The 16,709-nt window shown below is 44.3% G+C and overlaps 1 protein-coding gene across 1 annotated transcript in view; it reads right to left on the bottom strand.

Annotated features, from left to right (window-relative positions):
- The window catches only part of TDRD7 (tudor domain containing 7), a 74,543-nt gene that overhangs the window by 4,723 nt on the left and 53,111 nt on the right, over positions 1–16,709 (bottom strand). The window contains exons 11-16 of the mRNA XM_041004531.1: positions 16,301–16,435; positions 15,737–15,823; positions 12,724–12,858; positions 10,144–10,254; positions 7,558–8,060; positions 5,392–5,552 (exon numbers count right to left, since the gene is read on the bottom strand). Coding sequence (XP_040860465.1) covers positions 5,392–5,552; positions 7,558–8,060; positions 10,144–10,254; positions 12,724–12,858; positions 15,737–15,823; positions 16,301–16,435 — 1,132 coding nt within the window. The remainder of the gene's footprint in view (positions 1–5,391; positions 5,553–7,557; positions 8,061–10,143; positions 10,255–12,723; positions 12,859–15,736; positions 15,824–16,300; positions 16,436–16,709) is intronic.

Consider the following 16,709-nt stretch of genomic DNA (forward strand, 5'->3'; position numbering starts at 1 on the left):
TATGGCACAAACAGTATGGGAGGCAAACATAAAGGACAAAAACAACATTCAGAAAATAGTCACAGGACAATCAAGATGGCAGAACAGGGTAAGGACACATTTAAACAGAGAAACATTAGCCAGTATGAAGCAGAGAGGGCACATTCCAGGTAATAGGAGAGGACAGAACAACAGCAGAGCGGCACCTGGAGACTGGCAGGCACAGGAAAGCACCACAGGTGTGGTGCAGCTGTGACCAGTACACTAGTGGCAATCAGTGAGTGGCGATCTGAACTGCACCACCAGCAGCCGGAACTCCAGCAGCAACAACGTGGGAATGGGGCATTCGATAGGCGCTCAGGTGGCGAACTTGGACAAAGAACTGCTCATCTTGCTGGTCTGTTTGACTTGACCAGTAGAGACAGAATGGTAGCCCCAGTCGGGTGGTTCAGGAACAAGGTGGATTTCACAGCCCAGATTGACCCCCTACAGCCAAATTGGGTGACATTTTGTGTAGGGAGACAAAGATTATGGGACAGGACTGTGCTGGGAGTATACTCATTTCTGGCTCAGTGAACTGCAACAATGTGGCATCCTATAGGTTCTGCTCAAGATAGGTCCAGGTAGCCCTTAGACTTGATGGCCAGCAGATCAAGAATTCTAGCAGCGGCACATCATGTGCCATTTTGTATAGTGTGGCAAAAACTTTAAGACTGCAGGGACAATAGTGAGTTACACATACACTGAGCTGGGAGTAAGCTCACTGAGTTCATTGCATTGCACTGGTACCACAGGGACAATACTGACTTCAGCCTTGTATGGGTCAAAATAGGTCCGTGTGGCTCTCAGACTTACTAACAGTCAACTGGTTCTGGCAAGATCAACACCACCAACAACCTAGCAATATAGGACTCCTGGTGTATCCCTAAATTGGGAATCACTTCAATCAGAAGTGGAAGAAAGGTTGCACAGGTAACGGTATAGCCTCAGCATGGTATCACAGCAGGCAGAGTGGAGAGCCAGGAGCTGGGGCTACAGAGACCATGGTAGAAGCATAACATAAGAACACAGACCTGGAAATCGCTGGAGAGAGTGGCACAAGTGACTGAAAACAAAGAGTCATATACCAACCACAATAAGTAAAATCGAATTGTAGACATGCGGGTGATACACCTTAGAAATCTATCCCAAGGAGAAGAATCTGATAATCAGAAGTACAATGACCAAGAGTAAAAGAAGAGACACAGGCACAACGAATATTACTGAAGACCCCTCTGCAAGGAAGCAAAGGCCTTTTGCCAACCTCAGAGTTCACTGAGGAAGACATTGAGAAAATGGGGAATACAGAATTCAAAAACACTTGTTATAAAGCTTCTTATCAACAGTGAGAAACACATAGTACAGGAGTTCAAGGAATTTAAGGAATATGTCACACTAGAAATGAGTCAAATGAAAGCTGATATATATCAGAAATAAAGAATACAGTGGAACAAATTAAAAGTATAATGGAGAGTCTCCAAAATAGAATGAATGAAGCCTAAGAAAGACTCTCAGAATTGGAAGATATTTCCTGTCATTGGACAGGGGGGTGGGGGAGAAGCTGCAAGCAAAACTGAGTCAAGCTAAAAAAAAAAAAAGTAGTCAAGAAATGAAAAACACTATTAAAAGGCCAAATATAAGAGTTATGGGAGTTCCAGAGGTGCAGAAAGAGAAGCTGGATTTAAAAATGTATTTAATGAAATAATAAGGGAAAATTTCCCTAATCTAGAGAAAGAATTGGGAAACAACATCCAGGAAAGGCACAGCACTCCCAACAGGGTTGAACAAAAGCAATCTTCACAATGACACATGATAATCAAGCTCTCTTCAATCGAACATAAGGAAACAATTCTTAAATGTGCATGTGAAAAACAAAACAAAACAATTACATACAGAGGAATGCCAGATAAATTCACAGGAGACCTCTCACAGCAAACTCTACAGACCAGAAGAGAATGGAGTGACATATTCCTGGTTCTAAAAGTAAAAAATTGTTGGCCCAGGATAACATACCCAGCAAAGCTTTCCTTTGTCTTTGAAAGTGAAATAAAATTCTTCCACAGTAAAGAAAAGTTAAAAGAATATGCCTCTTTTCCAAATCTGCCCCACAAATGATACTTCAAGATATTCTTTTGAGAAGAGGAATAGCACCTACCAAAAACAAAGGCAAACGGGAAGAACATCCCAGTAAAATGACAACAGAAGACTAAATCAATGAACAACCCATTCCTAAAATGACCGGATCAAATTACCACCTATTCATATTAACTCTGAATATAAATGGCTTAAACTCATCAATCAAACGTCATAGGATTAGTAGGCTAGATTAAAAAACAAAACTCATCTATTTGTTACCTACAGGAGATGTATTTCACCAACATAGATCAGCAGAAACTATTCCATGGATTTTGATTTTTTTTTAGTCTCATCTCTTCAAAACTCTATTATTAAAGTTTTTACTGACTCATAGATCATATAGTAGCATCATTTTCTTCAAGAAGCTTCTGGATTTTCTTTTTCATTTATTCAGCAACACACTGGTTTCAGTAGCATGCTATTTAACTTCATGGTGCTGCAAATTTCTTTTTCTCTTCCTGTTGTTGATTTTGTAGTGTATAGTAACTGTGTAATGGAGATTATCATATCCAGATATGAGGTTACAATGCAGTGTGCACCTCTACTTTCAGATCAAAGATAGACTCCCAATGAAACTGTTTACTATATCTTGATCTTAGGAAGCTGGACTCTCTGCTATTGTTCGTGCCCGCAATGATGGACATATGACTGTGTAACAAGAACTATACTATAGTAATAATACAGGGGAACTCAGTGGGGTTTAGGGGATTTGAGGAAAGGGTAAAGGAAATCCCAGGACCTAGGGAACTATACCATAAAATGATAATAATAATAAAAGAAATAAAAAAGAAAAGTCACAAATATGATAGCTATTAATCTAGCCATATTAAAGTCATTTTAGATGCCTGCCAACAGTATAAAGATGGCAATTAAAACAGAGTGACAGTGTAGATAAAAAAGCTATATTGTCTAAAAGAAACCCACTATAAATATATAGATACATACTGAATTGAAATAAAGGGATAGATAAAGCTATGCCATGCTAACTGTAACCTGAAGAAAGCAGAAGCAGACATGTTAATTTCAGACAGCAAACATCTGCTCATCGGAGAATTATTAAAGATGAAGAGGGTATTACAAGGTGGTAAAGAGCTCACTTTTCCTAGAAGGCATAGAATCCTCAATGTGTAAGCATTGTTAACAGCAGAGTGTCACAATATGACAGGCAAAAACCGTGGAGACCCAAATACAAAGAGCTGAGTCTACCAATTGTAGCTGGAGGTGTCAACTCTTCTCTTTTAAAGACGAACAGACCTGGCAGGCAGGAAGTCAGTGAGGACACAGTTGACCTCAACAACACTGTAACCACCTAGGTATACCTGACATATACAGAAGACTTCAACAGCAGCTCACATGGGGCCCTCACTAAGACAAAACACACTCTGAGTCATAAGAAGTTGAAAAGAAATCATATAGCGTCTACTCTCAGACTACGATGGAATGAACTCAATCAATATCAGGAAGACAGCTGGAAAAATCCTGCAAACATTCAGAGACTGAACAACACAATTCCAAGGAACTCATAGCCAAGAAGGAACCTCAGAAGTTTAAAAATATATATTTTTAAACATTTAAAAATTTTTATTGGAAAGGCAGATATCCAGAGAGAAGGAGAGACAAAAAAATCTTGCATCCACTGGTTCACTTCCCAATTGGCCACAATGGCTGGAGCTAAACCAATCTGAAGCCAAGAGCAGGAACTTCCTCCAGGTCTCCTATGTGGGTGCAGGGTCCCAAGGCTTTGGGCAATCCCCCACTGCTGCTTTCCTAGGCCACAAGGAGGGAGCTAGATGGGAAATGGAGTAGCCAGGACAAGAACCAGTACTTATATGGGATTCCAGCACATACAACGTGAGGATTTTAGCCATTAGGTTATTCTGTCAAGCCTGAAGTTTAAAAATATTTTGAATTAGATGCAGCTAATAATACAGTGCATTAATACTCTTGGGATGCAGGAACCAGCCTTGTGACATGGAGAGTGAAGCTGCCTGCAGTGCCAGCATCCTATATGTGTACACTGGTTCATACGCCAGCAGCTCCATTTCCAGTCTAGCTCACCAAAATAGACTGCGAAGAAGCAGTGGAAGATGGCCTGAGTGCCTGTCTCCCCTGTGCAAGACCTGGAGCAAGCTCCTGATTCCTGGGTTTGGTCTGACTTTGCCTTGGTAATTGCAGCCACTTGGGAAATGAGTTCCCCTCATCTTTCCCTCTCTCCATAGCTGTTTTAAATAAATAAATGTTTAATAGAAAAATGTGGGATGCATCAGAAGTAGCACTTAAGGGAAATTTATCACACTGAATGCACACTTGTCTATCAGACAAGGAGTCTCCAGCAGGTGGTTCACAGCAATACCTGACAACCACAATGATGGTGACAGGGAGGATGGTACCAGACACTCAGTCCCAGAGAAAATTTGGGCAATTTGATTGTCATTTTTAATAAAATGTGTTGTTTCCAAAACCTGGCTATTAAAAAGTAAAAATGAAAAGAACTGCTATATATCTAATTATGATAGGGATTTCCTTTGAATTCTAGTAGGAAGCACAGGGAAACTGGCAAATACTTCCATAAAAGCTGGTCAGATTCCAACTGCACTGACTGTCCGGAGGTCAGCGTGAGTGTGCACTCACCAGCTGTGAGGTGTGATGCCAACTAGAAACTCACTTGGGTGTTGACAATGGTCACGTTCTGGAACCCACAAGTGTTCTACGACTAACCCTTTGTAGACATTTTATCGTTTATTTAATAAGCAACTCATTTAACAATAAAAATAATAAATATTCTCTTTAGGTTACTTCCATCTTTGTTTTTACAAGCATACAAATATGTAAGATTTGTCTAAATACTATGACAAAGACTGCTAAGAATCTAAATGCTCAATAGGGAAATCTCAATTAAATACAAAATTTGGCATTCATTACAAAGAATTAGCAAAACCATCTAAAAGTTGATAGAGAAAGAACACTAAATGAAAACAAGCAGGGTACATTGTATATGTATGAAGATTATAGCTTTGGAAGTACATTTATGCAACAAACCAAAGAGGAGTTGGGAAACCAGAAGAGCAGATACGGCAGAGTATGACCATTTGAGGTTATTTTCATTATGACTAGGGTGCTGTTAGTGCAAATAAAAGGAAAGAAACACTCCACCTAATAGACTAATGATGCAGCACTTTCTAGGGACAAAATGGTGACAGAAGCCAAGGTGCAGCATTGAGTTGACTCCAGACTTACCTGCAAGCTGTGCAGTCACGGCTTGGAATGGCAGTTTCCGGAACATGTCTACCAGGGGCTGCACTTTCCTTACATTGACCAGTTCGTGCTTGCCGTAGTCCAGCTCATACACAGATACCAGTCCATTGGTCAGGATTCCTTTTAGAAGCACCCTGTGCCACCTGGACGATCGTTGTTGAAAAGGAAGGAAGACAATGTATAGTCAGTCAACACCTGCTCTAAGAAGAGGCAACCTTTTAAAATAAAGATGGAGGCAAACAAACATTATCGAAACATAAAGCTACACTGTCCTCAGCCTTTTAAAGTCTTGCTGTTTTCTTTTTCCAAAGGCTGACTATTCTCTGCTTTGCCCCCCACCCCCATCCTCAATTGGTTAAGGAGTTGCTCATTCAAGAGACTTTTCTGGGCTTGCTGGAGATGGTGAAGGAAATTGGAGCACCTAACCATCTAATCACCTAGACCTCTAACCATCCTCGCACAGAAGCTATGGAGCATGAGCAGGACAGGACCAGGGGAGCCTGCCACCCTGAGGAGGCAGAGGCTAGCTGTGTGTTTGGTACATGGTACAGGTTTAAATGGTGGAAAGGGAGAGACAGGCTGGCCAGCTGGGGCTAAAAACATGCTTTGGAAGCACAGAAGATTCGAGAGGTGTGGTGGCTGAGAGCAAACACCCAGGATGGCTAGTGGGTAGAATACTGAGAAGCGTGGTAGAGAAAGTCAGGCTGGGAAGATAGCCTGAGGAAGGATCACAATATGTTTTGAATTGAAGGTTGACAATTTTGATTATGCCAGCCAAAACACACACACACACACACACACACACACACACACACACACACACACACACACACACACACACCAGCAAACACACAAAATCCAACCCATGACTTAAAACAGAGAACCTGGACAGAAGGGCAGGAGCAGACAGGGGAAGAGGAAAAGCATGGTGTAGGTACCAGGGAGAGATGCACATGGATACACACTTTCCTACTTGGGCCTATAGCAACAGCCTTCAAGCGCGAAAAACCAAGGCTTCAAGGTTAAGGCACAGAACACAGCCTCCACAGTCTCAGTGACATGACTGGAAGGTCTTACTACACCCAAGGAAGATAACTACCTGTAACAGGTCAAAGGAGAGCAACTACGGAGCTGGACTCTGCCGCAGAAATGGAGCAAGGGACTGAGCAGTGTGAGTGTGCTGCCCACAGATCCAAGGCCAAGCCATGGTGAGGCAGGCAGATGGTGGCACCACTACTCAAAGGTGGCCCAGCTGCTGGCACGTGGCTGACAACAGCCTGGGTCAAGGACCTAGTTGTCTTTGATCAAGTCTGCTCCCCTTGTGGGAGTGAGCTATGTGAACAAAGTAATCAAGGATTCAAACATTTATGTTCACCACAGTTTCCCAGGCCCCTGGTGAAAAGGTGGCTGAGACCCTCTGTCACATGAAGACTGCTCACAGCATAACCACATCCCCTGGAATAATAGTGAATCAAGCATATAAATATGCCTATAAAGAGCTGAAAGAAACAATACCACAAGGGTTAGGTCTGGGAGGTTGATGTTAATTTCTCACCTCTTTTTTTTTTGACAGGTAAAAACAGAGAAGGCGATGGGGGAGGGGGTGGAGAGGAGGAGAGAGGGGTTGGAGAGCCAGGAGCCAGGAACTCAGTCCAGGACTACCATGTGAGTGGCAGGGGCTCAAGTACTTCAGCCACCAGCAGCTGCCATCCAGGGTGCACGTTAGCAGAAAGCTGGAATCAGGGCTGGAGTCAGGATTTGAACCCAACAACTTGGACACTGGATATGAGTGATGTCCCAATCAGCGTCTTAGAGATCGAATTTCTGCTGCCCTGATTCTAATATCTTATTCTTATTTTCTAAAATCTCCACAACAGACATTTAATTTTTTAAAATAAGGGGTTTGGGGGAATGTGAGCATTTTCTGAATAAAAAATATTTTGCTAATTTAAAAATAGAAAAAAGCACTCAAGCCTTCATGTTAGGTATATCAGCTTTAACAGGAATATGGTTTCTATACTTCTGAATAAGTGGCATAATTTTAAATATTAGAAAGCTGCACAATGCATTGGTCTAGTTTCCTGATCACACTCCCGAGGTACGCAGTGTGGGTTCCCCCATACCCGTGTTTCTGAGGAGGTGACCTACTTATTGTCCACTTTGGCCGCATACACTTGGTCTTTCTCCACTGCGACGTGGCGCTCCTCGGACACGCTGTAGTACAGAATCATCTCTTCCATCAGGACCTCCAGCTTGTGAATCTCCTGCCAGGGCTGGATGACGAAGTAGCCTGGGTGACAAGCCACAGGCACATACACATCCATGTGTTCACCGGGCTTGGACAGGTCCACGGGCGGCGGCAGCTCCTCCGCCGAGAAGGGGCTGGTGCACTCCACCACGGACTTCTTGATAATGTCCACCAGGTTCTTTTGGAAACTCTCGCCTGTGTTGCCTGGGGTGGGCAGGTTGCCATTCCTGCTGCTGGGAATGCTGGCCGTGCTGGACATGGTGCTCAGGAACACGTCCTTCTGGTGCTTCCAAAGGTCTGCATTTGTGATCTGGCGGTTAATGCTGCGGTGAGGGTCGGGGAAGTTCTTGGGAGTGAATAAATAGACATGAGCGATCCCTCTGGCCTCATCCACTTTGGTGACCTGTGCAAAACCCAAGGGGCAATTCAAGAAATTCAAGCTCCATTTTTTTGAAAACAATTTTAAACTAATCTATTTTATCTCTTTAATAACATATCTATTTTTCTTCTGAGGAATAAGATTACTATACTACAAAAGAAAACAAAAATCTATTCATCCATCCATCTATCTATTTAGCTGTCTATCCACCTAACAGAAAGAGGGAGAGAGGGACAGAGCTCATGAACTTCCATTCTCTTGCCTGTTATGGCCTGTTACGGCTGGGACTGTGCTGAGCTCAAGTCAAGAGCAGGAACTAAACTCAGGTCTCCCACCTATTGTCTCCCAGAGTCTGCACTGGCAGTAAGCTGGATTTGATGAGCTTTAGGAATCAAACCAGTAACCTAACTGCTAGGTCAAACGTCTACCACTTCACATTAAATTCTGAAGAGCAGTTATAATATTAACCTAAACACTGAAATTTTGTATTTTGTGGGGAAAAAAAAACTCACTCACTAAAATCCATGTTATTTAATGTAAGGCGAATCATCCAACAAACAGAGTTCTAAATACAAACAGTCAGAAGACAGTGACAACCTTATGGAAATGAAAAACTTACTAGCCCTGAAATCTCCAAGAAGACCTCAGAACTTTTTGTATATTATTATCATGTGAGAAAAAAGCAGTCAGCCATTTCTATCAATGGCATTTCCCAACATTGAAAAGCAGAAGAAACAGTGTGATGAACCCTCACATGCATATTACTCAGCTTTGACAAGTGACTCCAATGATGACCCGAGACTCTCTGAACCCTCTGCAGGGGGCTAGGGACCCTCAGTCCAGCGTGGGATGGGGAAAGCTCTGACACCCATCAGACCCTTGGGACCCAGGCCCCCTGTTGGTCCTGTTTGTGTCTTCACCCCTCTCTGCTCTCTGCTTACCCAATTACACCAGGGCAGAGGGCCCTGCACACAGGATAGGGAGAAGTGCATCCGTGAACAGGTGAAAGTTACAGCTGTGCACTTTACCCAGCAGACCTCGTGACCACCCAGTGCCCTCTGCCCTTCCAGCCTCACACTGTCTGGGACTCTCATGTGGCCCTAATGGGGCTGTGCTGCTGTGTGTCCCGAAGGCTGTTCTTGTCAGCTCCCCTGGGTAACCCTGGGAACTGCCAAAAGGAGACATCTCAAGCCAGGAATCCCCTTTTTCAGATAGGGCTGGGAAGGAAACGTAGGAACATGGGTGGAAGGAGAGGCAGGCCTACGCAAGGCAATCATCTCCAGACTTCAAAACTAAAACCTTCAAAAAAAACCCTTCCTCCAGCAAGACAAGTGATGCACCTAAACAGCACTCTGAAGCACCTAATGAAACACAGACTGCCAGCTCTGTATTTGTGATACAGAAGTGCCATCTCCAACACGCACCATGACAAGGTATTTAACTGTGCCAACATACTGGCTTTAGATGCTGCTCAAGGAGTAGCTGGGGAAAAACCCAAATTCATTATCCTGCCACACTGTGTCACCGTGTTATCCACCCCAGACGACTAGACAGATTGGAAAATCAAGGCTCGCCAGAATGATTCGGAGATATGTATAAGGGTGCCTCTCAAGGACGCCTCATTGCTCATGTTTATATAAATTGACACCACTGCGTTAGTTAGCAAAGAGAAACCATCCTACGTCTGTCTCTATTCCTGGAAGCATGAGCCAGGTTTTTGCTTGGAAGCTGCAAAAGTGCAGAAAAATAAGCAAGACAGAGCTAGTGAGACAATGAAAGCAATTTAAAACAAACTGCAGGGGAAAAGGCAAAAACCAACATTATGGGGGGAAGGGAAGATATAAAAGGGTTATTTAAAAGATCCTTATGAAGATGGACATGGTCCCTTGGCAGGGACTTGGTTCCTTTGGGCGAGCCACAACAGGAGCAGAGGACTCTAGGCTACCTTGTTAATGTTGGAAACATCTATTTAAAGGACCTAAATACCACACTGGAGATATAGTATAACTTTTGAAATAATTTAAAAAAAGCAATGAAACCATGAAATATCTACAGTTACTCACGTATTCCATGTCATGAACATGCACAGTGTCAGGTGTGAACTCACCTTAATGCTACAGTCCGAGCAATTCAAGACGGAATCTCTCAGCCAGAGCACAGCGTCGGGTGTCCACATGCCCATTGACTGTGGGATATCCGCTAAGCAGCACTTGATAGCCTGGAAAGTGGGGAAATGAACACAACAGTTCAAAACATTCATTTCAAAGTCATGTCAGTACTAACTCTGCTGCGGGTCAGGTGTTGCTAAGATGGACAGCACAGCGTAGCCATAGCAGTGGCCGAGGGCGATCGCTACAGCTCTCGGGCTGAGCACCTGTTATGTTCTCGGCTCTCCTTCTGTAACTGCCCCATCTCGATTTCTGTGCCGAGCCAGGTCCTGCCTGTGTTCCCCAGCCTGTGGTGCCCCTGGTAGCCTCCTTCTCCAGGTGGTGTGGTGCCTCCGAGATCAAACGTGTAGAGCACAATGCAGGAGACAGGGCCTTCCTTCTATGTATCACTTTGAAAACCAAGGTGGTGTTTCAGAGGAGGCCGATTTGTGGTGCAAAAAGCATTTCTAGAGGCCCAGAAGCTTCACACAGCACTTCCCAAGATCCTTGCAGGTGCTGGGCTCTCATGATCACTACATTTGTTAAGAAACTGTGACCGGAAAACCAAGGAGGGCGAGACACTCCAACACCCACGGTTAGACCTGGGAGGCACACTTGCCCAGCACTCTTCCCCTCCTGCTGCCTCTCTCACATCCCTGAATGGCAATCACTGGGGGCAAAGGTGACCTCCGGGGCATCCTCTAGCCTCACAGAAGCCCTTGAATTGGTGGAGGCAATTTCATGAAGGAGATAATACCTACTTCCAGGATTCCTACTTTCTTCCCTGGGCCCTTCCTCCCTGACCTGTATTCTCTATGCTGCAGACTGATGTGATCACTCAGAGGGACATTGCACCCTCTGATCCCTGCAGTGGCTGGGCAGGCAGTGGGGTGGGGAGATGAAGCAGGGGTACTTGGGAGGGCAGAAGGCCAGGAAGACACTGGGAACAGTGTCCCACAAGGTACGGTGCAATGATGCTGGATTTTTTCTTGGTCAAAAAGAAATACTGTGTGATGGGATTTTAACGTGAAGTTTTCTGAATTTTTAAATCCTAGCAACCAGTTTACATGTTTAAAACACTGTGAGAGCCAAGAGCCCAAATTCGGTATTTATGGGTCAGCTCTGGCAGACCAGTAGTTGTGTTCCTCTGGCTTAGATCTCTTGGGAAGAGTGCATTAGCCCGAGGCTCACACCAGTTGGCCTTCAGCGTTTCCACAACCCAGAGTCTGAATATCTATGAACAATGTTGTGCACCTGTTTATGCGATGACTTAAGGAAGGTACTGTGGTATGACTTGCAGACAATCAGAGCAGGGCCTGACCCTTCCCTCCTGACCCCTGTTTGCTCCAGACTGTGCAAGGAGTACGGCCCCAGATGGATGATCCAAAAGCAGCTGTGAGTGACAGCACTAACAGTCAGTCATTTCAATCATTATGGCAACGTTACCAGTAAACATATTTTAAAAATAGGCTTGAATACCAGTTAGACAGCTTCTCTGTTATTGCTAGAAAAGGCAATAGTGACTGGAGTGACTGGAGTGAGAGAAATGCTAAATACTAGCTAATTATGGACAACTATGCTTTGTTCACTGTGTTGACAGTGGGAGAAGTATTCTGGAAAATATTAGTCTTTTTTTTAGAGAAAAAATTTCATACAGAATATATAGTCTTAAAAGTGATACATTTTGTTCTTTTCAAGATTTATTTATTTACTTGAAAGGCAGAGGAGCAAAGAGAGAAAGGGAGAGGGAAAGAGAGAGAGAGAGATATCTTTCATTCACTGTTTCATTCCTCAAATGGCTACAACAGCTAGGGCTAGGCCAGACTACAATCAGAAGCCTATGTCTCCATCTGGGTCTTCCACATGAGTGAGGGGGGCCCAAGCACTTGGGCCATCTTCCTCTGCTTTTCCAGGCATATCAGCAGGGAGCTGAATCAGAGGTGGAGCAGCTGGGACCAGCACCCAGAAGGGACACCAGCATCTTAGACAGTGGCAATACCCACTATGTCACAACGGTTCTTAGTCATTTTGGTTGAGTCAAAATAATTCAATATCTTTAACTGGAAGTTTATCAACAGAAGGAAAGAGAGGCTGATGCTATCTTTTTACTGAAATGATTGGGGGAAAGTCATATGAGAAAATGATTAACGAGAAGCAGATACCCAAAGAGTCTGGTAAGCTAACTGAGCTGTAATCTTGGGGTATCAGCATGTCATATAATCTCCTGGAACCAGGCAGGAGTTGGTGCTGCCTCTGATTATTAAAATGACACCTCCAGTTGCTCAGCACAGCCTAACGATTTGATATACTCAAAAACACACATCCAGCAAACAATATTCCATACGTGCCACTGGTTTTATTGCCTGAGTCAGCCACCTGTTACTTCTGAAAACCAGTTACCAATCACATTTTCTTGTAAACCAGGACTTTGGTCATTAGAAATCTGAGAAAAAAAAGATAAAAGCCAAGAGGATCCTCCCAGCGTGGTTGGGAACACGACCACCTGCGGGGGTGGGGGGTGGCCTATGGCCACAGCCTACCTGGGGTGGAATTGCAATCATCTCCTGCAGGAATCGAGGAGGAATTTCCCTGAGTTCCGACACTTTCACAGATGTCACGGTGCCAGAGTCCAAGAACTGAACATCAAGAGCCCGGCTGCTGTGGACATTCGTGATCTGAAATGAGATGGGTGTTGGTAAAGCCAATGACATTTCCGGAAGATCAGGGCATTTCTGCACAGTCACCTTTATTATTATTATTATTATTACTGTGTGCTACAAACAACACTATCCATGCTGGCTAAAACCAGCCCTTAACATGAATGTTTTGAATGTTCTTACAGAAACTGAGTTGATTTCAACATGTAGGTGTTCATTCATTGAACAGGGAATATTCCAGTAAGTCCATCATCATCGGTCAAGTTCATAAGTAAAGCAATATTCACTACTTCTTCAATCCCAGAACATGACTGCAGAGAGGTTTTTAAAAAGTTCAAGTTGACAACTCAAAAACGGAAAACCGTGTTGTGAGTCAAAATAGTAATTACCTTGTTATTGTTTGGGTAACTGTCAAGAACAAATGCATCATCTAAACACGGGGCCTGTTTGTCATTAACCATTGCTGTCTCCCTCCCTAATTTTCTATGTCTCTCTCGCTCAAATATTTATTTATTTATTTGAAAAACAGAGTTACAGAGAAAGGGAAGAGGAGGGATGGAGGGAGCGAGGGAGGGGAGAGAGAGAGAGAGAATCAGTCTTCCATCTACTGGTTCACTCCTCAAACTGCTGTCAACTGCTAAGGCTTGACTAGGTTGAAACCAGGAGCTTCTTCCAGGTTTCCCATGAGGATGCAGGTGCCCGGGTACTTGGGCCATCCTCCGCTGCTTTTCTAGCAGGGAGCTGAATCTGAAGTAGAGCAGCCAGGACTTGAACCAGCATCTATATGGGATGCCAGCATTGTAGGCAGTGGCATAATGTGCAGCCCACACATATGCCACATAATGTACTGCCCCACAGCACCAGTCCCTCCACAAATCTCTGAGAGGACGAATACTCAAACATTCTGTCCATCTCAGAGGTAGACCAAGATACAATGTGCTAGTCAAGAATACTAGGTATTTGTTTAGGGTATTTGGGCATATATAGAAGGATTTTTGTTAAAACCTAAAACGCACAAACTGGATTTAAACATGAAAACATTCAAGTTAAGAGACATTTTACAAAATCCTGCAACTCTTCAAAAAGTCACGAGGAACAAAGATGGAGTGGGCCAGGCTAGAGGATCCTCAGAGGGGACTGTGCGAGATCCTGAAGTGGGCAGACGTCTGTGGAACAGCCTGGGAACTGCTGGGGGCTCTGCCAGCTGGTGAGGCCTTGCTGCTCACCTCCAGATTTGATAATGGAACAGAGTCTGATGGGGAAGATGAGGAGAGGGCAATTGTGGGACTTCTATAGGCTACTTTTTATTTTTTTCGAACTTTTTAAAAAGTTTAACATTAATTCAACTTAAAAAGTGGAAAGATAAATATCTGTATGCCAGAACCTGAACAGAACAGGCGCCCAAGAACTAAATAGTGCCACACTCTTTTCAACAAAATGTGTTTCTGAAGTTTAAAGCTAAGCACACACTCTTGGTCTGACAGTAACGACATTAATGACAAGAACTGTTGCTCCCATTAAAGTATATATGGCCAAGCTCTGCTTATATCAAGAACAAAATCACTATAATCAGGGTGTCAAAATGTTGTTGTGCTACAATAAAAAAAATCAACACAGTGGTGGTAAGCTTCCTAGAGTTGAGCTCTTTGAGAATCTTACAGAAATGAAGCACCACAGCCCCGAAAAACATAAAACTCACACACACGCAGACACACAGACCCCGCATATAACCCTACCAGGGTTCAGGAACCAGCTCCCCCTCCCCAAAATCCTTGCATCCAGGTAAAGAACCTAAGCATCACAGAAAAGACAGAAAAAGAATCAGAGAAAATCAAGGCAAGAGCAGGAGTGTGGAGGGAAGGTTAGGGAAGAAGGGAGGGGAGGAGGAATGAGAAATCACATGAATCCTAACTGGCCTTTCACATAACATGCAAATATACAACAAAGCTCAACACAGCTCCTTGTAAATCCAGAACTGAGCAGTGGATTGCGCCACCAAGGTGCACTAGGCAGCAGACACGGGGCCCTGGACCAGGTAGGGGACAGGAGGGCCCCGAGACTCCCATGGCTATCGACCCAAGAGAAGGGAGAGCAAGCAGGTGGGGAAGAAGCGCAGTCCCTGTGTCCAGCAACTCCACTGCACCCATGGCACCTGTAGAACAACCTCCTCCAGTCCCCAGTCCAGACTCCTTCACTTCTTGCTGGGCACATTTATGCACTTGGATTTCTGTTATTTCTCTTACATGTTGAAAGCATGCAGCAGAAGCAGGTGTGTGCAGACACAAGTCTAGTGAGAATAGGAACAAGTCCACAACCACCAGATCACCAGGGGTGGCAATGCTCCCCACAGGGGATCCAAACAATCCCACAGTCGGGTTCCAGGTTATAACATGGTCTGGTTCCAGGTTATAATTTGGTCAGGTTCCAGGTTATAATATAGTCGGGTTCCAGGTTATAACATGATAGTGAGTCCATGGATGCTGTTCCCTTTCAATTATTACTTAAAAAAAAAAGATTTATTTTTTAAATTAGAAAGTCAGCTATACAGAGAGAAGGAAAAGACAAGAAAGAAAGATCTTCTGTACACCGATTCACTCCCCAAGTAGCCACAATGGCTGGAGCTGAGCCAATCTGAAGCCAGGAGCCTAGAGCATCCTCCAGGTCTCCCATGCAGGTATAGTGTCCCAGAGCCTTGTGCCATCCTGGACTGCCTTCCCAGGCCACAAGCAGGGAGCTGGATGGGAAGCAAGGCAGACAGGATTAGAACCAGCGTCCACATGGGATCCTGGAGTGCAAGGCAAGGACTTTAGCCACTAGGCTACTGTGTTGGGCCCTGATTATTACTTTTAAAAGAGCTGATTTACAATAATTAAAAGATGTCAAGTGACTGTTTTACCTCCACGCGCAGCCATTTTCCTTTGCAGTGGAAGAGGCAGATCTTCCCGCAGAAGGGCAACGAGATAAAGTACTCCGAGGTCACATGCTGCAGGTCAGAAATGCATGGCACTCGTTAGTCCTCCTAGCTGCCACTGCTGGGCACAAGGACCTCTGGGGCCCATGCTGACTGCTCAACTACTTGTCACCTGACTTTCTGCTTAGAGAAGTGCAAATAAACCTGCCATATGACCCAGCTATCCCACTCCTAGGAGTATATCAAAGGAAATTAAATCTACATATGAAAAGGGATCCATAATTCTATATTTGCAGCAGCACAATCTACAATAGCAGACACACGTAAACAACCCAGATCTTCACCCACAGAGGAGTAGTTAAAGAAACTAAGGAATACTAACTGCTTCTCTTTTAAAGCTCTGGAGTCTGAGGCTCCTACCCACCCACCCAGGCATTCTACCCCAACTACTCAGATTCACACTGAAGCAATCAGGGAGCCTCTCCTGCTTGCACCTAGAGGGCTAATGCTAGAGCGGGGACTGGGGGTGGGCATGATGCCGTCCTGTACCTTGCAGTGGAAGTAGTCCTCTATCTTATGCAGCAAGTCAGTGAGCTTGCTCAGACCCTTGCAAGGCACCTGGCAGTAGAGGGTTCCATCCGAGCAAATGTTTGTCACCTTGACGTTGGTGTACATAGCGTCCACCTGCAAAGGACACACTTGAGAACAGATACCTTTCCCCATCTCAGGGATTCTTCCCAGAGCCTTCATTAAAAGTCTCCCCATTAAATTTTTCTGTGTGAGAAATCAGGACAGAGTGAAATGAGTAACACAATGAAGTTACACTAAGTTAGTTCCCTCTGTTTCCAAATGAAACAGACATTTTGCAAACGTTACCATGTTCCATTGTCTGAAAGGCTAAAAACGCTCTTTATTTTGGTGCATGCCCCCTCCATCCAGAGGGATGGTTACAGGCACT

The sequence above is a fragment of the Ochotona curzoniae genome, unplaced genomic scaffold (assembly GCF_017591425.1).
Source record: "Ochotona curzoniae isolate NIBS_2020 unplaced genomic scaffold, NIBS_Ocur_1.0 scaffold_3208, whole genome shotgun sequence".
NCBI classification, from domain to species: domain Eukaryota; kingdom Metazoa; phylum Chordata; class Mammalia; order Lagomorpha; family Ochotonidae; genus Ochotona; species Ochotona curzoniae.